The sequence below is a fragment of the Schistocerca gregaria genome, chromosome 2 (genome assembly GCF_023897955.1).
Source record: "Schistocerca gregaria isolate iqSchGreg1 chromosome 2, iqSchGreg1.2, whole genome shotgun sequence".
NCBI classification, from domain to species: domain Eukaryota; kingdom Metazoa; phylum Arthropoda; class Insecta; order Orthoptera; family Acrididae; genus Schistocerca; species Schistocerca gregaria.
Genome location: NC_064921.1, coordinates 709,795,659 through 709,822,394, shown reverse-complemented (window position 1 = coordinate 709,822,394; position 26,736 = coordinate 709,795,659). Strand labels below are relative to the sequence as shown.

The 26,736-nt window shown below is 39.7% G+C and overlaps 1 protein-coding gene across 3 annotated transcripts; it reads left to right on the top strand.

Annotated features, from left to right (window-relative positions):
• The first annotated feature begins 4,927 nt into the window (after positions 1–4,927).
• On the top strand, positions 4,928–26,523 carry LOC126334823 (oxidoreductase-like domain-containing protein 1). Of its 3 annotated transcripts, none has more exons than XM_049997479.1 (2): positions 4,928–5,070; positions 25,977–26,523. In XM_049997479.1, the coding sequence occupies exons 1-2, from the start codon at positions 4,954–4,956 to the stop codon at positions 26,304–26,306; spliced, it is 447 nt and encodes a 148-aa protein (XP_049853436.1). In that variant the 5' UTR covers positions 4,928–4,953; the 3' UTR covers positions 26,307–26,523. The 3 variants fall into 3 exon arrangements, with proteins under 3 accessions (XP_049853436.1, XP_049853438.1, XP_049853437.1); XM_049997481.1 differs by lacking the exon at positions 4,928–5,070 and adding an exon at positions 5,077–5,389; XM_049997480.1 differs by lacking the exon at positions 4,928–5,070 and adding an exon at positions 5,459–5,636.
• Positions 26,524–26,736: the final 213 nt, after the last annotated feature.

Below are 26,736 nucleotides of genomic sequence, written 5' to 3'. Positions count from 1 at the left end.
AGCTATAGAATATTTGCAAAATTGGTTTGAAGTGAACAAATTAACCATAAATATTCTAAAACTAATTATATCTATTACAGGAAAGCAAAGTCACACTCTGATCTAGATCTCAGAATACAAAATAAAGAAATTGTAAGAGTTGCTACCACAAAATTCTTAGGTGTACAAATAGACGAAAATTTAAACTGGAAATCCCATATCCTGTATCTCTAGCATAAATTAAGCTCTGCTTGCTTTGCTTTATGTGTTATTAGCTTTGTATGTAGTAGGGAATGTAGCAGAGCTGTTTACTTTGCTTATATACATTCTGCTATTACCTATGGCCTCACCTTCTGGGTTCATAGTAAGAAAAATCTCAAAACCATCTTCACTCTACAAAAACGAGCTGCTAGAATAATTACCAACAGTTCAAGGCTAACTCCTTCAAAGCAATTATTTAAACAGCTGAATATTCTACCCCTAACATGCCTCCATATACAGAAAAGCGTAATTAATGTAAAAAGAAATATTAACAATTTCCAATCCAACTTGGATCTACATACTTACAACACAAGAAAGTGCAATGATAATCATATAAAAAGAGTTAACAAGGCTTTGGCGCAGAAACAAACAAACATACAAGGAAGCAGATTGTATAACAAACTACTGGTAAATATAAAAGAAATGAGAAAATTGTCTTCATTTAAAGAAGCAGTATTCAAATTTTTGATGACCAACTACTATTATAGTGTAAAAGAATACCTGGAATAGCTTCATACTAAACAATTATATTTATGTACTCTGTGCCAATAGTAATTTTTATCTGACTGTTGCTGTGATCTAAATAAATAATATGTACAAAAGTGCTAGAATTGTATGTGTTATATATAAATATCAACTGTGTATTCCATGTAAAAAGACTTTCTCATACATCAACGTAAATAATCAAAGTTGTACGTGCTATTTCAGTGCAGTCTGATGTTATGTAGCCTACTATGCACATCTGTATTTTGTATAGTATTGTTCACTCTATATATATATATATATATACACACACAATGTATTTTTAATCAAAATATCCACGGGTGTACTGCCGGTCTATAGTGTCCAACGGGCACAATATTTCGGCGATCAAACATGTCGCCATCATCAGGTGAACTGACGGACTGAGCTCCTGTGAACGTGCCGGCACGGAGATCCGTACGCTATGGCTGCTCAGGGGGAACTGGGTTCGGTCGCGGCGCCGGCCGATTTAAATACCCTCCGCTCGCGGCGCGCTCCCTCCGCCGTCCGCGCCCCGCGCCACGGTAGCGCCGTGGAACAGATTGCGACGGCGTCTGAGATGACGTCGGTGTGATGACTCTGTCCGCCGTGGTCGTCACAACTATGCGTTTGCTCGATTTACTCTTGATTAACCCAATCGCTGGTTCCCAAGCCTTGCTAAGATTATAGCCACAGTCACGGTTTATGAGGTCGTCATTGGTGCGAATTTCGATGGCATCTCCAACAACGCTGTCCCAGTATCTCGACGTCTGTACCAGAATCCTCGTGCGGTCATACTCCATAGCGTGATTTTCCGACAAACAATGTTCAGCGACCGCCGACTTGCTCGGATACATCAGTCGAGTGTGCCTCTGGTGTTCACGGCATCGATCCTCGACGGTATGCATCGTCTGACCAATATACGACTTGCCACATTGACACGGAATCTGGTACATGCCGGCCTTCCTCAAACCGAGGTCATCTTTGGCGCTCCCCACCAGTGCACGAGTTTTATTCGGAGGACAAAACACAGTTCCGACCCGGTGTTTCTTCAGAATGCGGGCGATTTTCCCCGAGAGTGCGCCTGTGTATGGATTTAATACAGTGCCTACCCCTGCGAGAGTCGCTAGAGTTGATTGGTCAGAGGTTTGACGAGAATACCACTGAACTTTTTAGGCATGTTACACTGATCTGTATTTGCACGCAGACAGCTGCCACCACCCTTCACAGAAGAATGCGGTACTTAAAACTCTAATACATACGGAGCGCACTATCTCTGACACAGAGAGTCTACCCAGGAATAGGAACATCTGAGAACTGTGTTTCGAAAGAATGCGTACTCAGAGTGGCAGATCCAACGTGCTCTCCGCCCAACCACAGCAGCACAACCTGTTGAGATGGATGAAGTCACGAAGCAGGAGGTAGGCACTGTATTAAATCCATACACAGGCGCACTCTCGGGGAAAATCGCCCGCATTCTGAAGAAACACCGGGTCGGAACTGTGTTTTGTCCTCCGAATAAAACTCGTGCACTGGTGGGGAGCGCCAAAGATGACCTCGGTTTGAGGAAGGCCGGCATGTACCAGATTCCGTGTCAATGTGGCAAGTCGTATATTGGTCAGACGATGCATACCGTCGAGGATCGATGCCGTGAACACCAGAGGCACACTCGACTGATGTATCCGAGCAAGTCGGCGGTCGCTGAACATTGTTTGTCGGAAAATCACGCTATGGAGTATGACCGCACGAGGATTCTGGTACAGACGTCGAGATACTGGGACAGCGTTGTTAGAGATGCCATCGAAATTCGCACCAATGACGACCTCATAAACCGTGACTGTGGCTATAATCTTAGCAAGGCTTGGGAACCAGCGATTGGGTTAATCAAGAGTAAATCGAGCAAACGCATAGTTGTGACGACCACGGCGGACAGAGCCATCACACCGACGTCATCTCAGACGCCGTCGCAATCTGTTCCACGGCGCTACCGTGGCGCGGGGCGCGGACGGCGGAGGGAGCGCGCCGCGAGCGGAGGGTATTTAAATCGGCCGGCGCCGCGACCGAACCCAGTTCCCCCTGAGCAGCCATAGAGTACGGATATCCGTGCCGGCACGTTCACAGGAGCTCAGTCCGTCAGTTCACCTGATGATGGCGACATGTTTGATCGCCGAAATGTTGTGCCCGTTGGACACTATAGACCAGCAGTACACCCGTGGATATTTTGATTATCAAATACGCCGGGAGAAACTCAAGAATCACAATGTATTTTTTGACGAAATCCATTCAATGTACATTGTCTTTGGATGAATAAACTACTACTACTACTACTACTATTACTATTATAAAATGTAGACTGGCAATGGCAAAGAAAGCGTTTCTGAAGAAGAGAAATTTGTTGACATCGAGTATTGATTTAAATGTCAGGAAGTCGTTTTTGAAAGTATTTGTATGGAGTGTAGCCATGTAAGGAAGTGAAACATGGACGATAAATAGTTTAGACAAAAAGAGAATAGAAGCTTTCGAAATGTGGTGCTACAGAAGAACGCTGAAGATTAGATGGGTAGATCACATCAGTAATGAGGAGGTAGTGAATAGAATTAGGGAGAAGAGGAGTTTGTGGCACAACTTGTCTAGAAGAAGGGATCGGTTGGTAGGACATGTTCTGAGGGATCAATGGGTCACAAATTTAGCATTGGAGGGCAGCGTGGAGGGTAAAAGTCGTAGAGGGAGACCAAGAGATGAATACACTAAGCAGATTCAGAGGGATGTAGGTTTCAGTAAGTACTGGGAGATGAAGAAGCTTGCACAGGATAGAGTAGCATGGAGAGCTGCATCATACCAGTTTCAGGACTAAAGACCACAACAACAACAACATATGGAGAAATGCACTGATACCTTCAGAAATTACTAGTTGTTTATTTAAAAGTGTATTTGTGGCAGGTTTATTTATTGTTAAGCAGCTCTCTCACTTACAAATAGGGCACTTGAACTACTAAAAGCCACATATACCATTTTAAATAAATCCTAGGCTATATTCATTGAAGGGAAAGGTGTTGACAGAGATGTGAGTAATTTACAACAATTTGTACTGGACTAGCAACTAACGTTAACCTTAAACCAAAGTTTCACGAGATGTCGTGGCAGCTCGTGCAACTATGTTTCTTCTAGTAATTCTGGGTGCAGTTTCAAGTAAAAAAGAAAAAAAAAACTGATACTTACATTTTCCAAAATATAAAATGCAGATTACTCTTCCTCGAGCTCCATGTATAATGTTGGAAATTCCCCTTCTGTACCATGTAATGATATTTTTTCGACCCCATTCACTTTCTTTGTGTTGTTTTGCACTTCTTCCTCTCTTCTCTAATTTACAAGCAATCCCTGCAGACTACAAACGATTTTAGGCCTATAATGCCAATTTTGTAAGTATCCACACATATAAGCTATTGTGTTGTAAATGTGCTCTTTGCACATAAAACAGTTGAAAATTATATTGTGAGGATCACAGTTCGCATGAAAAGAATGCTGAGGACAGCAATGTGATTTGAGATCACGTGACATGAACTGACTTGAAATTCTGTGACCAGTGAGCTCAATACTGAGCTGACTGGCTGTGACATTAAGGGCACTGTGAATACACCTTGACATGACAGAGCCATGATGGAAATTGTGAATTGGCCTTTATTAGGTCTTTTTTTCTATTCAATTCACATATGGATGATAGGGAGAATGTTTAAAGGCCTCTCTGCAAGCTATAAGTAATCTAATCTTGTCCTCATGATCCCTACTTGTCTGTCGCCATACATATCGAAACTACTCTTAATCTCTTGTAGAACGCGACTGCCTCCCTCATCAACATACTTTGCTTCTATATTATATCTCGTAGCAACAAGAGTAACAAGTCGTACGATGCACAATTCATCGGAAAATAATTTATAAAATCCGTGATTCTGATTTCAGTCAGAAAATTGACATCTTACCAGGCGCTCCTTTTTTCAACCAATCTCGGACCCATTTCTTCTTTTTTTATTGTTTTCTGTTGCTTGCAAACTAAGGCTAATATAACTGGAGCACACGCTTTCTTGTGGCTGTTCGACATCTTATCCTTGTAACATCGCGTTGACAATTGACAGTTTTTGTCAGTGTTATTGATAGTGTGATGTTGCTTCAATACATTTAAGGTTTGACAAACATAGTGTCGTCAACAAATATTGAATGTGTACAGGCCCCTTTAATCACCTTTGCCAAGGTTGTTCGTATCCTTGTAATGCAGTGATCTCCATACTAGAGATCACTGTTGTAATGATATGTGGGGATCTCTTTATCTTATATGTATGTAAACATTGGGACATTGTAAACAAGACAACTTTTCGACCAAAGCTTTTTGCAAAACGATTGATGTTAAAAGTTAAATTATATGCACAATAGAAATACGCTATGACGTATTAAATAATTTGCAGTGCAGCGTATAGGGCATAATTACGGTTGTTGCTGATCGGTTTTTGAACTAAACTACGTACTTTTTGCATGCTGTAGAAATTCGATTACACCTTTACGGTAATCTTTGTTGAGTTCTATATAAAGGAGTGTAAAAATATGCCCACTTGTTTGGTTTAAATACACTCGGACCGATTGTGAACGGAAGATGCATGTAAATATATAATTTAGTTATTTAAGTTTTTCATCGTATTTGTTACGTATTAGAAATCGTGTTCATAACAAGTAGAATGTTTCTTTATATTAATTATATATCCATCTGTGGAAATAAACTTTTTGTTGATGTTGCCAACACCTAGTCTTGAGGACATGCGCTGTATCTTATGTTCTGTGTGTATATGGTTTTCACTAGACAGCTGTATAGTGGTTCTTTTGCCATCCTTTGTATTCTAGTTTGTTATGTAAGATGAAAATTTCACCAAATAATTTGTTTTTGGCTATCGCCATAAGTAATCCTCAATATTTAGTGTAATGCCTTATATACCCTACCAAAATATTAATATTTTCTTGATGCAGTGAAACTCATTTTTCTCTCTGACATGTTGTGGAGGAATATAATTTTATTCCACAGCCTACAGCATTTACTGTGGATAGTATAATCATTTATTCTTTTGAGATGTAAGAAGTGGCAGGATCTTGCCCCATGTTCTAGTAAAAATGTGTTGGCTGGGTATAGGTCAGTGCTTCCCGTGATGTAGATCAGGGTAAAAACTGAAAAACCTTTAAACATATCGATGCAGTGAGTTCCTCTACTTTTTGTTGTGATTTGTGTTGGCCCTTTTTATACCTTGAAGGTGGAATGAAAGTGTTACCAATTTTTCCCATAAAGTTTTGTTGTAACTAATTATGGAAAAGACATGTGTAAAGTATAATGAACTGCAATGCACTAGAGCTCTCGTTCAGACTTCATAGCATACTTTTTTAAAACATAAGTCGCGCTCACCCCCCCCCCCCCCCCCCCCACCACCACCCCACCCTTTCCTGTCCCCAGGAAAAGGAAAAAAATAGGAACTTTTCCACATTCTTGGCTACTTCAAAGTCCTCATTTTTCCCACTTTCAAATTAGTGAATAAGAATGGTTAAAGCACTCTCACTGTTAATATTGCCATATTTGAGTAGATGTATTTTGTACTGGGGTTACATAGGCTATTTGTTAAATTTTTAGATTTTCCATTTCTAATGATCTTGTCAGTCGGACACGCCTTTTTTTTCCTTTTGAGGTGTGAGTTCCCATGTAATTTTGGATGTCTTAAAGCTAACTGCTCACAAAAATTTATCATCATAATTTTAGTACAGTCTTTGTGATGTATCGTGTGAAGTGTATTTTTAAAGAGAATGCTATCACCTTGTTTTTTGTTCATGATTAATTACAGTATAAATATTGACCCTGATGTGGGCAAGTATTTTGAATGAATATAAGTAATAGTGCTAGTCTTGGCTAATGGAAGGTGCTAATAAACACTTACCAACCATGAACTAATTGAATTCAAGAATTAAATAGTGATTATTTGAGATTCATTGTTAAGGAGTGTTCGAGATACTACTTCCTGTCCTGACTTGCTGCTCAGTAATTGGCTGTAGAGGTTTTGTGTTAGGTGACATTCTCCCCATGTAATGAGTAAAATTCTGCCCTCTCGTACTTTGTCACTCTTATTTTGGTCCCACCTTAAACTGGTCTCTTCGTTGATAGTTGTATTATGAAAATTTAATGAAAAAAATTATCTTGCTTCAGAGGCTTAGTAATCATGTTAAAATGTAACTGGTGCTGACAAACTTCAGTAAAAAGCAGTAATTATGGTGCCTGTGGTTCCAGTTACATCAGAATATTACAATATTGCTCAGACTACGTAGCATTATCCTATCTTTGCAATCAGTTGATGATTCAGTGTATATTTTGTGATGGACATGAAATGCTATAGTGACACTCATCTGTAAAACTGGAGATAAACCATGTCTAATTATTGGCCTATTTCAGACTTTCCAAAAGGGTATAATGGTTTGAGAAAGTGGTCTATGATAGAATATTGTTTCATTTAATGGCTAACAGCACTTTGAATTCACTTCCATAAAGAAGTCTTCATAGAAAAAGCAATGCAATGCCTTACATGTGAAGTCCTGATGAAGATAAATCAAAGATATTATCATCTTGGTATGTTATGTACCCTTGTCAAAGCCTTGGATTGTGTAAATCACAAAATTCTACTTGGAAAACTAAAGTAATGTGACATCCCATTTGTTTGGGTGGAGAACTAATCTTCATAGCAGAAAGCAGATGGTCCTATTTGCAGAATTTATCACAGGCATGAATGGGAGAACACAACATGTGTGGTCCCATAAGTGTTGGAACCGAGCTAATTATAGTTCTTAACCTACATAAATTATCTTCCAATGACATTAAAGGGTGCTTCAAGTAGTGTTGTGTGTGCTGATGACACAGAAATGTCGATCAAGGGCCTAAACTCAACTTTGCAGATCAGATGTTAGCTGGAAATGTGGTTCACAGCTGGCAGATTAAATATAAAACCTCACAGTGATTCCTATTACTCTACTTCAAACAAGCAAAAAGACCTGATACCACCAGAAGTAAACATTATCATTTGTACACTAAATGAAGCATATTGAATAAAGTTCTTTGGGATTCTGTTCAATAAAAATCCAAAATGGATAAACAAAGTAAAGAACTCAGTTCAGCATGTTCTGCCCTTGGTAGCTTCATTCATTGTGTTGACTTAAAGACAAGAGTGTTGACACATTTCCTCTTGTCCTATGAAATTATCTTCCAGGGGAGTGCATCTTAAGCAAACAAATTGTTTATGCAGCAGAATAAGGACATTGTGTAACACAGATAACTACTCATTTTAGAGAAGCGCTTTTAAAGGTCTTGTTGCTGACAATAAAAATCCGTTTCAACTGTACTGTGATCTACACAGTACGAGGCAAAAATAATTTGCATGTAGATGTTCACTTTCTCTAGAGTTCAGAGTAGAGTTGTGTAATAACATAAAAGGAAGAAATTAAGAGTCCCATTTAGCCCGAAACAAAAAAGTATCTCATTAGGTTCTCTTTCTACAAATTAGGTAAATATCTATATTCTAGGATTGAAAAATGATATTGCAGGCAGCAGTGTTTGTAGTAAAGCTCTTGAGATGCGGTATTGTACTGTAAACAAGATACAGTGTTTACATATATAGATAACTCTTACTTATGAAAAGCACCAGTGTGATCAAGTTACTATCAAGCTACTACTAGGCAATAAACAGCAACTATTGAATAAAACTGAGGAGGCAACAGCTCTTTTCAGAGAGACAGCTTTAGTTCTAATTATTTGATTACATTTATCTGGCATAAACAAGAATAATAATAAGCAGCATATATTAATGCAGCATATGATCTGCCTTGTTTTTGTCAACATATATGCATATATTGACTTATCCTCATTCAGGAAGGTTTTCATTCTTGGTGGAATCCCACAGAACATGATAATGAATTTGAGTTTTCGGTCACATAAATTCAGCTTCAGCTGTTTATAATTCAGCCATCTTGAAAGTTAACCGAAAGACTGACGCTGCAGCACTTGCTCCGTCCTTTTAAACTCGCAGACCATGCCACTGCACTTTTGGCCACATAAACAGGTGTCTGAGATGTTGATCAATAACAAAGAAGTACAATGTGTACAAATTACATCTGTGGCTGGACAATCAATCCACACTGGGAGCTCGTCATATCACTCTGAACTGCACTGTTGCGACATCTCTGTAAGTTTCCTACAGAAAGTGCCAGAATCCATGACTTATTCAACCTGAAGCTGCTATCTCTCTCAATTAAATTCATCACCAAGTGAATTTCGATTGCCTTTCACCACTGAGTCCTAGAAAGATGATTTAGACGTTAAAATTTAGAAGTTTTTGTACATCATAGAGTGACCAGCATCAAAACAGTGATCTGCAACAATCTATTTATTTGGCTGTATGAGGCCGGTGTACCTGTGCTGTTGCATACATCTTTGATAGACTGTACGAACTATCTGTCCGATGTATGAGAGGCAACAGCCTTCTGGAACATCTTTAGTGAGACCCAATAACACTTTTGTCTTCAGCAGAGGACAAAAAATCACTTTTACTTTGTGCTTGTGGAGGACGTGTCCTATTTTTGACAATATCTTTACCACATATGGCAGGAAAGCCATGGATTTAAATCTTTCTTTGTCTTTTCTTGCACACCTTTGGTTTCACTTGAAGTGCCTTGTGTGTCTACTGTGCAGAATATACATTGGCTTCAAAAACTCTCTTTAAATGTAGGAGCTTGTCCTGCAGACTGCTCTCATCAGCAGTGATGTGTGCTCCGTGAACTAAAGTTCTGAGAATACTCGTAATACACAAAGGATGGTGGTAGATCTTTACTTGAATATATAAATTTGTATGCATCAGTTTCCAATATACTGGATGTCCCTGTTCCATCATCTTTGCACTAAACCAAAACATCCAAAAATGGAAAGACACCCATCCTTTTCTATTTCCATTGTAAATTAGATTCATCGGATATGGCAGAACACTATATTGGTACTGCTCACTATATGGTGTATGGAGACATCGAAGTTTCATTGTTTACATCTTCTTTCTGGGACTCAGTGGCGAAGGAGGCAATTGAAATTTTCTTGACAGTGAATTTAATTAATAGAGATTGCACTTCAGCTTGGTTAAATCATGGGATCTGGCACTTCCTGTAATAAACTTACAAAGACATCACGACAGTGCAGCTGAGAGTGACACGGCAATATTCAAGTGCGGGTTGACTGTGCAACCACAGATATAATTCGTGCAACTGTACTCCTTTGCTGCCAGTCAACACCTGTGTACCTCTGCCTACATGCGCTGTGGCATAGTCCACGAATTTAAAAGGAGGGAGTGAGTGCAGGAGCATCAGTCTTTCGGCTCACCCTGAAGATGGCTGATCAGTATACAGCTGAAATATTAGAAGAAGAAGTTGAAATTACGTTGCTGTGTGCCCGAAATTTAATGGAGCATTCACTGTGCTGTGAAAACATGAAGACGCACATGGTGAGTGAAGACCTTCACCACATCCTTTCATAAGTGTGGTGTGGAGCATCACTTCAGAAATGTAGCCCGGAGGAATGCAGCCATTCTGAGATTCATTGGGGTAATACTGACCAACTGCTATATAAAAAAAGACAATTTATACCTACCAAACATTCATCTGAATTATTCTGGACTATTGTTTGCCAGTGTGGGACTGTTCCCAAATTGTATTAATAATAGATGTGGAGAAAATTCAGTAAAGGATTGCATGATTGCCATTGGTGTATTTAATCAATGTGAATGTCACAGAACACTCAGGTTTAGTTGGAGATGCTGCAGGGAAGCACTTGGTTCCATAAAGAAGAATGAGTACACCAGACAAAAAGTTAGTCACCTGCTACCATAGAACATCGCTTCTATCCTTGATAATGGCCCAAATTTGGCAAGGAAGTGTCCACAAGTTTCCTCGGGCATTTCATATGTAGTTGAAGCTAGCTTTTGATGAGCTATAAAATGCAGGAATGTTGATCACATATATCACATGCTGTTCCAAGTAGTCTCAAGTATTTTCTGCTGTATTAGGCTTGGGTGATTTAACTGGGCAGCCGAGATCAGAGATGGTGCCTGAGTGTTCATCAGATCAGGAATATATGTTGTGAAACCCTGTCACCATGGCTGCTGTAATCATGGAAGACAGGAGTTTCCAGAGGATAATCATTATAATAACGTAGAAGAAACTTTGACAACTGAGAATGTTGAAATAAACATCCTGATTCATGTACCTGAATGATTGGAGGACTGGCGTCATGCAGTGGAGTAGGAGTACCTGAGGCCAGTCTTTACAAACAGCTTCAGTAAAATAGAAATGACACTCATATCTCCCACAAAAGTAGCATCCATCATAAAACCTTTAAAGTTTAAGTAGTCTAGTGGTTTCGACAGTATATCAACAAAGTTAATGAAAGAGTGCTCATGCTAGTTGAGTTCTATCATAAGTTATTTGTTGTAATCATTCTCTTATCAGTGGAACATTTCCAGACTGGCTAAAATATGCTGAAGTTAAGCCTCTTTACAAGAAGGGGGATAAAGAGATACCATCAGACTATCAACCAATTTCTTTTTTTTTTCCGGCTTTTTTCAAAAATATTAAAAGAGGTTGTGTTCAAGCGTCTCCTTAAGCATCCAACTGCAAATAATATATTGTCCAAGTCTCATTTTGGGTTTCTTAAGGGTTCTGATATAGAGAAAGCTATTTACACATACAGTGAGCATGCACTTAAGTCATAAGATAAACACATGAGAGGCTACTGGCATTTTCTTTGACCTGTCAAAAACCTTTGACTGTGTGAATCACAGCATTCTCTTAAGTAAATCAGAATATTATGGTGTCACCGGCAGAGCTTCAAAATGGTTTGAGTCTTGTCTAACTAAGCAGAAACAAAGTGTGTCGTTGAGAAATACCTGTGCAGTAAGCAGTCTATCTTCATCCAATTGGGAATTAATTACAAGTGGTGTTCCACAATGTTCGATCTTGAGTCTGTTGCTTTCTCTTGGATACATTAATGACCTGTTGTCTGTTACATTACCAGATGCTAAGTTTGTTTTGTTTGCAGATGATACAAACTTTTACAATAAGTAGCAAGTCAAGTACAGATTTATAAATGGCTGCTAATCGAATTTTTACTGACTTAAATAAATGGTTTAAAACTAATTCACTGTCATTACCCTTTGAAAAGACTTGACTATATGCAATTCAGAGCCTGTAAGATATTTCCTTCCAGCATGTGCATAACATATGGAGGGCATGCAGATCGAAGAAATTGATTGTTAAATTTCTGGGATTACAACTCGATAATAAAATCAGTTGGAAATGGCATATAACAGAATTGCTGAAACGCCTAAACAAGCCTGTATTTCCAGTGAGGAAATATAAATATAAAAAACTTGCATGCTTTGGTTTACTTTCATTATATTATGTCATACAAGATCATATTCTGGGGTAGCTTGTCAAACCGAGCAAAAGTTTTTAGCATGCAAAACCATGTACTAACACTCATTTGTGGTGTATACTCAAGAACATCTTTTAGAAACCTGTTCAAGGAGCTTTGTATTCTAACCTCTGCTTCTCAGTATATTTATTCCTTAATGAAGTTAGTTGCAAGTAATATATCTCTGTTTCCAGCCAATGGCTCATTACATAGTAGCAATACTAGGAATAAGAATAATCAATATAAACACCTAATATCGGTTACCTTGGTCCAGGGAGCAGTTGAATATTTGGGAACACACATTTTCAGTAAAATGTCAGCAACAATAAAAAAATAAGTTTAAGATAAAGAACGTTTAAACAGAGTTTGAAAGACTGTTTGATAGGCAACTCCTTCTACTCTATGAATGAATATCTTAAAAGGGACTGTTAGACCAGCTTAAAGTAAAACTGTTTGTTAGAGTCCACTTTTGACAGCAGTTGGTCACAACACTCAAGATTAAGTATTTTGTGTATGAAAAATTTATTAAAAGTACATATTTATGTTTCATTCTGACAAAATATTAATTCTGTAAATATTAACAGGTCCAGTTTACTGTAATGTATTTCCCTATTTTGACAATCTCGTGACAAATGATCACGATAGTGAGTATTGTATTCAGATGTTTTATGTTTTTGGGTCATTCCATATCAAATCACCCAATTAAAAAATAAATTTTACACCCACCTCCTTACATTTTCATGAAATTTGGCTCAAATGGTTCTAATACCATCCTGACAACACCTGCAATTTCTTTTTTTTTTTGCTGTATCTCTTATAGTTTTTTTTTAATAAATTTTTAAAATTTTTATGTTTTGCGTGTTCCGAACCTTCGGAAATGGTAAATTTAATTTGTATTCAAAACTTTAAAATTGCTTATCCTAAAAACTTTTTTAGATAACATCGTGAATTTTTGCAGCAAGTTTATTTATTATACATATTTGAAGATAAAAATGATACTATTAAAATATATTAATATTTTCTATGAAGAAAAAATATATATGTATTTCTTTTCTTTTTTTTTAACAGATGTTTTGTTTTATAAGAATTGCAATATCTAAGAGTCTCAGACCTGATAGAATGCTTATATTTGTTTTAATTTACTCTTAAACATACAGGCTACTTGATAAAACAAAAATAGTGATGGCTTTTTAGCATGTTTATTAATTATAGTATATTACATTAGAATTATGTACAAAGATAGTGTACTTATGACACTTATGTATAACCCAACTGATTGCTTGAAACATTGAATTTTTTGAGTAATTTTGTCTTTTTAATAAACATTAATGCTGATTCAAACTGTTTTCCACTTCATCCAAGAGCTTTCAGTTCTTTTGATACAGTCTTTCTTGAAGTAATACATTCTTCCAGTGCCGCTTGATTGAGATGCGTCTACTACACAGACTATGTGCTCCAAAGGCACTATGCAAGAATCTTCTCTTTCACGCCAATAAAATGATGCAGCTGGTCCTGAAGGATGTAGAAATAGAATTTCTGCATCTTCTTCATCATTAAATATTGTTTTTACCAGTCCAAAGTACCAGTTACCATCATAATTTGCAGCCACATAGATATTTATGGGTGGTTCAACACGAACCCAATCAGAAGAAGAATGGAAAGAAAAGACTAAGGAGAGTTTTACACTATCTGTAGTCCTAATTTCAAGTTTGTTTGTTGGAAGTGGTTTGAAGTTATGAAAACTTCTTGTTCCAGGAATGGTTCGGGTTGCTGAAAAATGTTTTTTTTTTGTCAATAAAGTGAAAATGAATGTTTTCAATATTTTTTTCACAAAACTTGTACACATCGATTGCTGTCATTATTTGTTCTTCGTCTGAAAGCTGTAGACTGGCTTTCCTTAAAATTCTTTTAATAGTTCCTTCTAGGCCATCATAAATTGACTTCCCATGACTTGATGGAAAAAAAAAAAAAAAAAAAAAAAAAAAAAAAAAAAAAAAAAAAAAAGTGTTGGGCCTTCAAATTAAAGTCCCTCAAGTGTTCAGTCAAATTTTTAAAACTGTTTCTGTTTTTGTACTGCCCAGCACAACCATCTGTAAAGTGGTGACCTGAATCAATGTCAGTATGATATAATGGCAGCCACTTTGCAATTTCTTTTTGTACAAAGTTAACAAAACCAGTGTCATGTTCTTGGTCATCACTAATAAAACAGTTGTAGGAAACAAAAACATTGTTTTCCTCATTTCTTAGAAAAACTCCAACTGGGTGTAGAATACAACCACCTCTATTCCAGTGGTAACTTTGAATCTCATTTTGTATAACAAAGAAATAATTTTCACTGAAATCCATCACAATAATTGCTGTTTTGGGTGGTGGGTCTTCTTTCAATCTTTTAAAGGCTTCTGATTGGGATTTTGCTATAAACGAGTGCGGGGTGAGCTTTTCCAATGACCTTACCAATAAAGAAATGTAGTCTTCAACACTGATAGACTGTTTGATCATTTCTGCCCTGTCTGTGTTAACCCACTGACTGATTACAATTTCTTCTTCTAAATCATAATCTTCACTTAGTTTTACAGTTAAGTACTCAGTTAGTGCAGTATTTGTAGGACAGCTATCACAATGATATAGCATGCAGTTTTGGTTTTCCGTGTTGCTTACAAGCATCTTAATTAGGTCTTTATAAGATTTTTCATTTTTCACAGCATCCAGTAATAGTTTTAACATTCTGGTGGAAACTGCATACACATACAGTGTGGGTGCCTGCAGCACCAACAAGGATACACCATTTAGGTCTCAAGAAACAAAATTTTGAAAATCTTACATCTACCTCGGGATTCTCCCATTTGAAAGAATAATAGAGTTCTCTCAATTTACACAAAATGAGTCTTTTTTGCATGCACACATTTTTTTGAACACTTACTTTGTCTCTTGTTGCAGGTAGCACTCTGGAACTTTCATCCTTTTCATAAAAATCTGTTACAAGTCTTACTGTATTTTCAGAAAGAGTTTTACCTTTTTTTGGACCAGCAGTTTCCAAAACACCCTTTTCAGATTTTAGCTTTCTAGCTTGTCGCACCATGTACTCACTCACATTAAATTCTTCCATCGCTTTATTTCGACTCCAAGAATCTGGAGCCAAGGTCAGAATCTGGATTTTTCTAGACCTCCCAACAGATGAAATCTTCTCTTTCATAAGAGAAATCATTACATCAAAATCCTTTGCTTTCTCAACCACTATTGTATCTTCTTCGTCATCATCAGAACTTCATGCATCATATTTTAATACTTTTGAAACTGCCTTTTTTGCAGTCTTTTCAATACTGCTAACCTTCCTTTTAAAATAAGACCCTTTACTTTGTTCTGACAAGCCATGAAGCTTTATTGGTGTTAAGCCTAAATTCCCCCTGCGGGTCCGGGGGTTAGAATAGGCCCGAGGTATTCCTGCCTGTCGTACGAGACGACTAAAAGGAGTCCCTCCCCCTCAAGGGGGTAGTTAGCACCTGCGTCCGGAGATGGACGGTTCCACGACCTATATTTGCGGTCATTTTGGTTTTTTCACTTTTTCTGGTTTCTTCCTTCCTTTGGTTGGTTCCTTTCTTTGTTCTTCTCCATCTCACTGTCTTACTTAGTCTTTCCCTTGCCTCCTTCTCCTTGCCTTCTTCTCCTTGCCTTCTCTGGTCTCCGCCTCGGCGTTTGAGACAGTCTGTCCTTTCTCTCCCTCTCTCCCTTCTTTTTCCTCTTCTTCCTTCCTCCCTGTGCGTGCCTGAAGGTCGACCCATGCGTTCGCACGCGTAGCCGGTGACGGGGTAATGCGTAATTCCCCGCCCTGGGTAGACAACTAAGGCACGCACGTACCCCCTGGTAAAGGCCAGGCCCATGGAGGGGTGATTGCCTGAGCTGACACCTTCCGACCATGCCGATTGGTCCCTCCGTCCGTTTCTCGGGAGGTGTGACCTGAGGTGTAAACATTCAACTAAGGCGGGAGTGTCCTCTGAGAGGGTCCCCACAAGGAAGGAGCACGCCATCGGAGACGCTGGCAATCATGGGGGATTCCTCCGCAATGGATTTCTCTTCTTCTTCTATCTCGACTTCTGCCGAAAAAACGGAAACTTGACCAGCCGCCAGTGACAAAAGTACTACCGCCTGCCTCACAGTTCCTCGTAGTTTCACAGTCTGAGGACAGAAAGGATTTTTCCTCTGTCAACCTTTTCGTTATCCAGAAGGGCATAGATGCCATAGCCGGCTCTGTCAAATCTTGTACCAGATTGCGTAATGATACCTTGTTACTAGAAACTGAGAGCACCTTTCAGGCACAAAAACTGCTTCGAGCCTCACTCCTGTACACGTTCCCTGTCCGGGTGGAGGCTCACCACACTTTGAATTCGTCTCGTGGTGTGGTATGTACTAGATCACTCGACGGATTGACTGACGAGGAGATTCAGTCTTTCCTCGCTGAGCAGGGCCTGACGGCTGCCCATAGGGTCATGAAAAAGGTCAACAATGACCTTGTGCCAACCCGGACACTTTTCTTGACCTTTGATAGTGTTCAGCTGCCGTCGCTCATCAAAGCGGGCTACAAGGTTAATTCTGTTCGCCCCTATGTCCCGATACCTACGCACTGCTATCAGTGTCAGCGTTTTAATCACACTCGCCAGTCTTGTTCCAATGCGGCTAAATGTGTGACTTGTGACAGGGATGCCCATGAGGGTGACTGTCCACCTCCGTCTCCTCGTTGTGTGAACTGTCAGGGTGACCGTGCAGCGTCCTCCCGCGACTGTCCCATCTACAAGGAAGAACGCTGTATATAGGAAATTCGGGTCAAAGAGAAAGTGTCCACCTCGGCTGCTCGCAAGCTATTTGCTAGTAGGAAGCCCACACTGCTCCCAGCGGGGAAATACAGTACTGTCCTCGCCTCTCCACGGACTACCAGGGAGATGGCGACACAGACATGTGATCTGACCTTCAGCACTACGGTCGTCCGTTCGGCCAGTGCTAAGATCGCCCGGTCGACGTCTTCTCTTCCTCCCGTCACCCCTCAGACACAAGCGCCTTCAACAGCTTCTGCCAAGACGAAGGCCCAGAAGTCAGATGCACGGGCCTTCAAGAAGGAACCGTCCCATGCAGACTTCCTACGTACCTCGAACTCGCAGCCATCGACCAGTACTTCCACTAAACGACGTTCCAAGAAGCCTCATAAGAAGCATAGTTCTCCTTCTCTGCCACGGCGCATCTCTTCTCCTGCGCCACCCAGCGCTTGCCGCCCCAGGCTGTCATCCGTTTCATCTGGCCGCACTGCTGCTGGTAGCCGAACATCTCGCTGTTCACCGGCAGAGGAAGCTCCCCCTCCCCTTGTTAAGATGGCCGATGAACCTATAGAACCAATGGATGATGACTGTCTGCCTACTGATAGCGGCGGCAGTGCTCGCTCGAAGCCAGGCCCTCAGCGGCCTTCGAGGTGAGCCCTTCTTGCATCTTCTTTTTCTCTTTATTCCCACGATGGCACTTCTTCACTGGAATATTCACAGCATTTGCTCCAACTGAGAGTATTTCAAATTGCTGCTCCGCTTGCACCGTCCGCTCGTCGTAGCCCTCCAGGAAACGAAGCTAGGCCCATGCGATCAAATTGCCTTGGCACACTACACCTCTGTGCGTTTTGACCTACCCCCTGTGGCAGGGATTCTGGCTCATGGAGGGGTTATGTCCGGGATGATATTTACTATGATCCCATCACATTGCACACCGGTCTGCAGGCAGTTGCCGTCGGAATTACTCTCCCCACTTGTACATTTTCCATTTGTACTGTTTACACTCCATTGTCATCTGCCGTTTCCATATTTGGCTGCCCATTGTACCCATTCTCTAAATGTCCTCCGTGTTCTCAGTGGTATGTCGTGGGGAGCGGATTGAACCGTCCTACTACGCCTATATCGGTCGATCGTCCGCTCCAAGCTGGATTATGGGAGCTTCGTATACTCCTCTGCACGGCCGTCCATTACGGCGCCTCAACTCCATACAACATCGGGGTTTACGTATTGCGATCGGAGCGTTTTATACTAGTCCCGTTGAGAGTCTTCATGCTGAAGCCTGTGAATTGCCACTCACCTACCGGCGCGATACATAGCTTTGTCGGTATGCCTGTCAGCTACTGTCAATGCCCGACCACCCATCTTATCGTTCCTTTTTTGACGACTCTCCCGACCGTCAATATGGGTTGTATGTCTCTGCCCTGCTACCCCCTGGAGTTCGCTTTCGTTGCCTCCTTCAACACCTTGATTTTTCACTCCCTACAACCTTTAGAGTGGGCAAGAGCCACACGCCACCTTGGCTTCAGGCTCAGGTTCGCGTTCACCTTGACCTCAGCTCGCTCCCAAAGAAGGTTACCCCCGGCTCAGTATACCGCTCCCGTTTTGTCGAACTTCGTTCGAAGTTCATTAATATGACCTTCATTCATACAGATGGCTCTAAGACCAATGACAGGGTCGGGTGTTCTTTTATTGTCGGGGCACAAAGCTTCAAATACCGGCTCCATGGCCATTGTTCGGTCTTCACAGCTGAGCTCTTTGCCCTCTACCAGGCTGTTCTTTACATCTGCCGCCACCGACATTCTGCTTATGTCATCTGCTCCAATTCCCTGAGCGCCATCCAGAGCCTCAGTGAACCATATCCGGTTCACCCTCTCGTGCACCGGATCCAATGCTCTCTTCAGCAGCTGGTGGACGATGGTTCTCCGGTTAGCTTTATGTGGGTTCCTGGCCATGTCGGTATCCCTGGGAATGAAGCTACAGATGCCGCGGCCAAGGCTGCAGTCCTCCAGCCTCGGACAGCTTCTTGTTGCGTCCCTTCATCAGATTGTAGCAGGGTCATTTGTCATTTGTCGGCACATTTTATCGCTATGGCATGCCGATTGGGCTGCACTTACGGACAACAAACTTCGGGCCTTGAAACCTCTTCCCGCGGCTTGGACGTCCTCCTCACGCCCTTCTCGGTGGGAGGAGGTCGTTTTGGCCTGGTTACGAATTGGACACTGCAGGTTCAGCCATCGCCATCTGCTGACGACTGCACTGGCTCCCTTCTGCCCATGTGGGCAATTGCTGACGGTCCGCCACATTTTAACGTCCTGTCCGGATTTTAATACACTGCGTCTTGATCTTGGCGTGCCATGTACTCTGGATGCCATTTTAGCGGATGACCCAGGAGCAGCTGCTCGCGTTCTTCGTTTCATCAACTTGACAAACCTGTCTAAGGACATTTGATTATGCTGTTTTTTAATCCTATGCCTGTCACTATCTTTTATCGTGTTTTCCCTTTTAGTTGCTGTTTTAAACTTGTGCATCGCGGTGCATTCCTAACGTAGTCTGGGCGCTAATGACCATTGTAGTTGTGCGCCCAAAAAAAAAAAAAAAAAAAAAAAAAAACACTAAATTATCAAGAGCAATGTTTGTTTGTACGACGAGGGATTCATTTCTGGATTCCAATGATTCTAATTCAACCATGACTTCATCATCTGTTTCACTCTCATTGACTTCAACTCTTAATTTTTCCTCACAAAAGTTACGGCATGTTGAGCAAAGCTTTTGTCCAGGTTTTATGCTAATATTTTTTGTCAGTAATTGTTTAGAAAGATCCAAGCCTACACTTCTCAACGATTTTGAGATGGGCATTTTGTGTTTTTTTAGTGGGTCTACACATGTTGTTTGATACTTTTCAAAAACATTTAAAAAGTAGTAACTCTGGTGTGAACATATATTCTTAAATTCACACAGATTAATTCCAGATCGTAAAGTGGATCAAATCTTTTTCTTCCTCACTCAATTCAGATACTGGTTGTAACTTTTTTGAAGGTGTGTAGGTTGTTTGGAAACAGTCAGATTTTTTAAATAACCCTACGCTACAGGTTTGAATATCTGACATACTGATTTCACTTTTGGTCTGATTACTGTTCTGGTTACTTTTATAGGATATTGGAAAAGAATCTCTGTAAACTAAGTAACAGTACTTACTGAAAGTTCGAATAAACTTAATGAAATACTATCCAAGCACTAGTTAACACTGTAATAATTTTTTACATCAAAACACAGGAGTAACAAAACAAAATCCAAGCGTACATTGTTATTCCAAGAAGACAAAAACTTATTTTCGGTGTCTAAGTCATTTGCTACTTTTTATTTTTAAAATATAATTAATATTATTTTAAAAAATTAGATAACTATTAAACAGGTTAAAAAGCCAGCATAATTTTTCTTTTCCCTAATAGCCTATACAATTAAGAGTATTTTAAAACAAATTTGAGCTTTCTATCAGGTCCGAGACTCTAGATATTCCGGTTTTTGTAAGACTAAACATCCGTTGGGGGGGGGGAAACACATTTTATTTTTTATTTTTTTCATTTGGAAGATTTTAATATATCTTTATGGTAATTTTTTAACATTTAGATATAATACACAAACTTATTCTAAAATTTCATACTGATATCTCAAGTATTCTTTAATATACACATTTTTTTAGTTGTGAGGAGACATTTAAGTTACGATTTCCGACTGCTGAAACAACGCCAAATCTAAAAACTTTAAAAAATTTATCAAAAAAAAAAACTATAAGAGATAGAGCAAAAAGTTTTAAAAGTGCTTTCAGGATGATAAAACAAGTAATTGTACCAAGTTTCATTAAAATCTGACGTGGTTGGTGTCAAGGCCTGGGTGACTTGACATGGAATGACCCAATTTTATGTTATACTTTCTGCCTTGTGTTCCACACTCAGGACAATTGTCTCATTTTTGTGACAAAAACTGAATCTAATCATGGTATAAAACCACACCTCCAAAGCATAACAACTATCTCTGGCCTGAACTGCCCCGTCTGCACATTTCAGATTAAATGCATCATTGGGCCATAGGTGCAGTTGCAGCATTATGTGTTGCTACAAGCAATAGCCTTTTACTGTGTACCCAACCTAAAATGTCCATTGCATATACGCTGAAGCACCAAAGAAACTGGTATAGGTATGTTTATTCAAATACAGAGCTATGTAAACAGGCAGAATACAGTGCTGTAGTTGGCAACACCTATGTACAACAACAAGTGTAAGGTGCAATTGTTATATTGGTTACTGCTGCTACAATGGGAGGTTAGTCAAGATTTAAGGGAGTTTGAACATGGTGTTACAGTTGATGCACGAGCGATGGGACAAAGCAGCTCCCAGGTAGCAATGAAGTGGGGATTTTCCCATATGACAATTTCACATGTATTCTGTGTATATCAGTAATCTGGTAAAACATCAAATCTTCGACTTAGCTGAGGCCAGAAAAAGATCCTGCATGAACAGGACCAACGATGATTCAAGAGAATTGTTCAACATGAGAAAAGTGCAACCCTTCCTCAAATTGCTGCAGATTTCAGTGCTGGGCCATCAACAAGTGTCAGTGTGCAAACTATTCAACGAAATATCATCGACATGGGCTTCGAAGCTTAAGGCCCACTCATGTACCCTTGATGACTCCACGACACAAAGCTTTATGCCTCGCTGGGGCTCGTCAACACCGACAGTGGACTGTTGATAACTGGAAACGTGTTGCCTGGTCAGACGAGTCTCAGTACAAATTGTATGGAATGGATGGACATGTACGGGCATGGAGACAACTTCATGAATCCATGGTCGCTGCATGTCAGCAGGGGACTGTGCAAGCTGTTGGATGCATTGTAATGGTGTGGAGCGTGTGCAGTTGGTATGATACGGGACCTCTGATACGTCTAGATAAGACTCTGACAGGTGACACGCACGTAAGCATCCTGTCCGATCGCCTGCATCCATTCATGTCTATTGTGCGCTCCGACAGACTTGAACAATTCCAGCAGGACAATGTGATGCCCCACTGGTCCACAGTTGCTACAGAGTGGCTCCAGGAATAGTCTTCTGAGTTTAAACACTTCCACTGGCCACCAAACTCCCCTGACATTAACGTTATTGAGCATATCCTGGATGCCTTGCAATGTGCTGTTCAGAAGAGATCTTCACACCCTCTTACTCTTACGGATTTATGGACAGCCCTGTAGGATTCATGGAGTCAATTCGCTCAAGCACTACTTCAGACATTAGTCTTGTCCATGCTACATCATGTTGCAGCACTTCTGCATGCTCTCGGGGGCCCTACACAATATTAGGCAGGTGTACCACTTTCTTTGGCTCTTCAGTGTAGTTCCCTTCACAGTATTTGCTCAGAAACTGGTTGAGATGACAGCAGCAGTTTGGTCACGTTTGAAGCCGATTGTCTGTGACAAATCAACCTACTCATCTCCATTCCTTGTTGGTTAGGATCTTTCTATGACCCCTGTTTATTGCCATGTTACATGACTGCAGATGGTACACCATTGCTTGTAGACATGAACAAATCACATTGCTATATTAACATATCAAGCAACTTAATTTGGGTGTGGTCATGGGCACTAGTAACTTAAAAATTTATCAGATAATATTTGCCTCCTAACATACCTCCTTCACTGTCGTTGATGTTTTAAAGCTTCAGCACATAAATATTTTTTTTAAAAAATGTATTCTGACTAGTATAAACAATTAATCAACTTTTAAATATATTTGGTCTTTGATTATTTTACAATGGAACAGTGGCTCCTGCAGAAGCTCATTCACCAACTGGTAGCAGCAGATGTGTTAAGGAAAGTTATTCACAATTAATATTTTGAAAACCAGGGTAATTTGCTTATATGGAATCGTTGACAGAGTAAAATATATCTGACCTTTGTTGCTGCTGCAACATGGGAAGTCTTTGCACAAAATTCTCATACAATTCTGTTTATATTTTCTTCCACTTCTACTACAGTTTGGCAGAGAACTCTATATTCTCTAAATCACTTCAAATGGATGTCTAAACAGTTTTGTCGATGAATTCTTGGTGACTTCTTTCTCTATCTGTGTCCAACTGAGCTGGCCGATGTGGCCGAGCGGTGTTAGGCGCTTCAGTCTGGAACCGCGTGACTGCTATGGTTGCAGGTTCGAATCCTGCCTCGGGCATGAATGTGTGTGATGTCCTTAGGTTAGTTAGGTTTAAGTAGTTCTGAGTTCTAGGGGACTGATGACCTCAGATGTTAAGTCCCATAGTGCTCAGAGCCATTTGAACCATTTTTTGTCCAACTGACCTAGTGCTCCATCAAAAATAATTTGTCTTTTTAATGTAATGTTAAATCTTTCTTTCTTGATTATGTGGCGTGCTTCTCATACAGTGCTGTAATTCATTCCATTTTGATTGGGAATGGAGTTCTTATCCATCCATTTTATTTCATTTCATCCTATAGGAACACAATCATAAACAGAAGGACTAGATCCAAATTTTTTCATGAGTAACAGAGGTCAATTGACTTTATGGTTCAAGCAGTTGCAAACAATTGAACAAGATCCAATTTAGACAGTGATACACAAACTGCATCAGAAAAGTTTGATGCATAGTTCAGAAAATATAGGAAGCAATAGTTACAAACAGAATACCTTTACTGGCCTTTAAAGCAACCACACATCTGACATCAGTTGTAAAACTGTGGAAACTGTCACCAAATGCTTCTTGTGGAATCACTCAAAGCACTGTGATCACGTGTTGTTGGATATCCACATAATTACAGGAGATGAGACCTGGTGTTACCAATAAGATCTGAACTCCAAACATCAGTCAATGGCATAGTGTTCATTATCTTCCCCACATCCCCCATGTAGAAATTCATGATGGATCAAGGCATTGCTGTCAAAATAATCGATCGACATCATTTTAATTGTGGGTTTTGTTTAGCTGACATTTGTGAGGTGGGGATGATAATGAGCACCATGCCATTGACTGCTGTTTGGCCTTTGAGTTGTATTGGTAGCACTGGCTGGCATCTGTAATGCTGCAGATATACAATGCTTGAGCATGGTGCTTCAAGTGTTTCCACAAGAAGCATTTGTTGACAGGTTCCAGCAGCCTTACAACCAATGTCAGAAGTTTGTTGTAGTGAATGGTGATTACTATGAATTGCAGTAAACATATTTTGTTAGTAACTCTTGTTCCCTTTATTTTCTGAGATCATTCACTGAACTTTTCAGGTGCACCTTGTAATACCATAATGTTTTCTCCACTAAATTTCACAGCACTGGCAATGTAATTCTGTTAATTACCACTTACATTGTGTGCACTCACTTCTTTATGTACATATGTACCCTTCAAGCCAACGAACTGTGCATGGTGGAGGGTACCACTTACCAGTACTAATCGTTTCCTTTCCTGTTCAACTCACAAACAGAGTGAGCAAAAAATGACTGTCTAAGACTGTGTATGAATCCTCATTTCTCTGATCTTCTCTTTGTTGTCCTTACACATAATGTACGTTAGCAGCAGTAGAATCATCCTGCAGTGAGCCTCAAATGGGGGTCCCCTAAATTTGCACAATAGCATCACAAGAAAAGAGCATCATCTTCCCTCCAAATTGCTTGAATGTATTCTTTTCATTTAACCTGGTGGGAACCTCAAATACTCAAGCAGTACTCAAAATTGGTTGCACTAGTGTTTTATATGCCGTCTCCATTATATATGAACTCCACTTTCTCAAAATTCTCCCAATAAAACAAAGTGAAGCATTCGCCCTCCCTACCACCAACCTGGCCATTCTGTATCACATTGTAGTGTTATGCCCAGATACTTAATCAACAGACTGTGTCAAGCAGCACACTACTAACACTGCAAAAGTTTCAGGCTTGTTTTTATCTACTCGTCCATGTTAACTTGTATTTTCCTACATTTAGAGCAAGCTGCCATTCATCACACCAACTAGAAGTTCTGTCTAACTCATCTGATATCCTCCCACAGTTATTCAACAATGCATTAGCAAACAACTGTAAATTGCTGCTCAGCCTGTATGTACATAGAGAATAAGAATGGTCGTATAATACTTCCCTGGGGCCCTCTTGCATTCTATTGCGTAAAAAGTCTCCAAGCCACTCACATATCTGGGAACCTAATCCATATGCTCAGACCATCATCCAACAGTCTGCAGTGGGCACTGTGTCAGTTGCTTTCTAGAAATCTGGGAATATAGAATCTGCATGTTGTCTTCCATTCCTTGGTTTGGATATCAATACACTTCAATCAGAATGTCTCAATAAGTATCATATCATCTGATCATCTTATGTTACCTAGGGTCATTGTGATGATTTTACATCACTAAAACTGATGTGTGTTGAATTACCTGATATATTTTCAAGTGACTTTTTCATTGCACCCAAGCCACGCAGTTCTCTATTAATGGCGTGAGTACTAGTATAGCTTGCCGGTGTTTCTCAAAATTCTGAGACAATTGTTCTGAAAATGAGCTGGTTTAACTCTGATATCAAAGACATTTATCGTCATTATTTGTCAATATTTTTGGTATCTCTGGTTAACTCTTACGTGTTAGTGTTGTATATGACAATACTCTCATAAATGAAACAAGCATATCAGTGGATGTTCATAATCCTGACTCTTTGAGCTTTCTTTGTATACTTGTTTTGGCCAGTGTATATAGAAATCACATTTGCCAAAGTTCTTTAAATGTTTTATGATACAAAGCAACAGTCTTCGTCCTAGTTGTTTCTTGGCATTAATAGTAGGAATGTCTAACTTTTAAGTTGACTAAGTTAATTCAAAAGTACTTTAAATTAAGTCCGAAGTAGTTTTTGTAGCACAGATGATTTCTTTAATTTTAGGTTTATCGCTTGTGTGGAATATTCAGGTGTCGTATGTTGCTGTGTATCAGAGACACTTCAGTCTATAGACACTGTATTTCATCAGATGATGGAAAGAAAGGTGATGTGATATCTAGTGAAAATACTGGAGAGCTGCCAGAAGAACCCACCAACTGCTGTATGTCTGGATGTGAAAACTGTGTTTGGATACAATATGCAGAGGAGCTCTTAAAAAGATTTTCAGACGGTGATGAGAAAGCAAGAACTACAATTCTTAGTAAAGTATCAGATCCATCAATGAAGTCATTTTTATTAACAGAGCTAAAAATGTTGAAAATGAAAAAGAGTTAAGATACTGTCTTAAGGAATCACTTAACAAATAGATAAATGATGTAATAGTATTATCTATCTCCATCTGTTGTATTTGTTTTTTCAAAAATTTTATATTGTCAGCCTGGAAGTTTTGTTTACAAACATCATGTAATTGAAAAATGTAACACTTTTGCAACTGAGAGTTTTATAAGAAAATTGAAACAAATGAAATAAAATTACATTTATGTCAGTTTAACATGGCATTTCTGTGACAGAAGTTAAATTTGTACAAATAAAATAATTTAGTCTTTATAATCAGGTGCTATATAATTATTGTGGTCAAATTCCCAAGTATGCTGGCATACCTTTTGTCTGTATGATGAGAATAGATTTATATGTAATAGTAGAATCAGAAAGATAAAAGGTGTTGAGAAGTCCCCCCCCCCCCCCCCCCCATCTCTCTCTCTCT

What these genes read in the sequence shown, in the direction of transcription:
- LOC126334823 (XM_049997479.1), top strand. Translation starts at nt 4,954, where the DNA reads ATGTGTACAGGCCCCTTTAATCACCTTTGCCAAGGTTGTTCGTATCCT. An exon ending in GGGATCTCTTTATCTTATAT is followed by an intron (nt 5,071 to 25,976) that starts GTATGTAAACAT and finishes CTTTAATTTTAG; the next exon opens with GTTTATCGCTTGTGTGGAAT.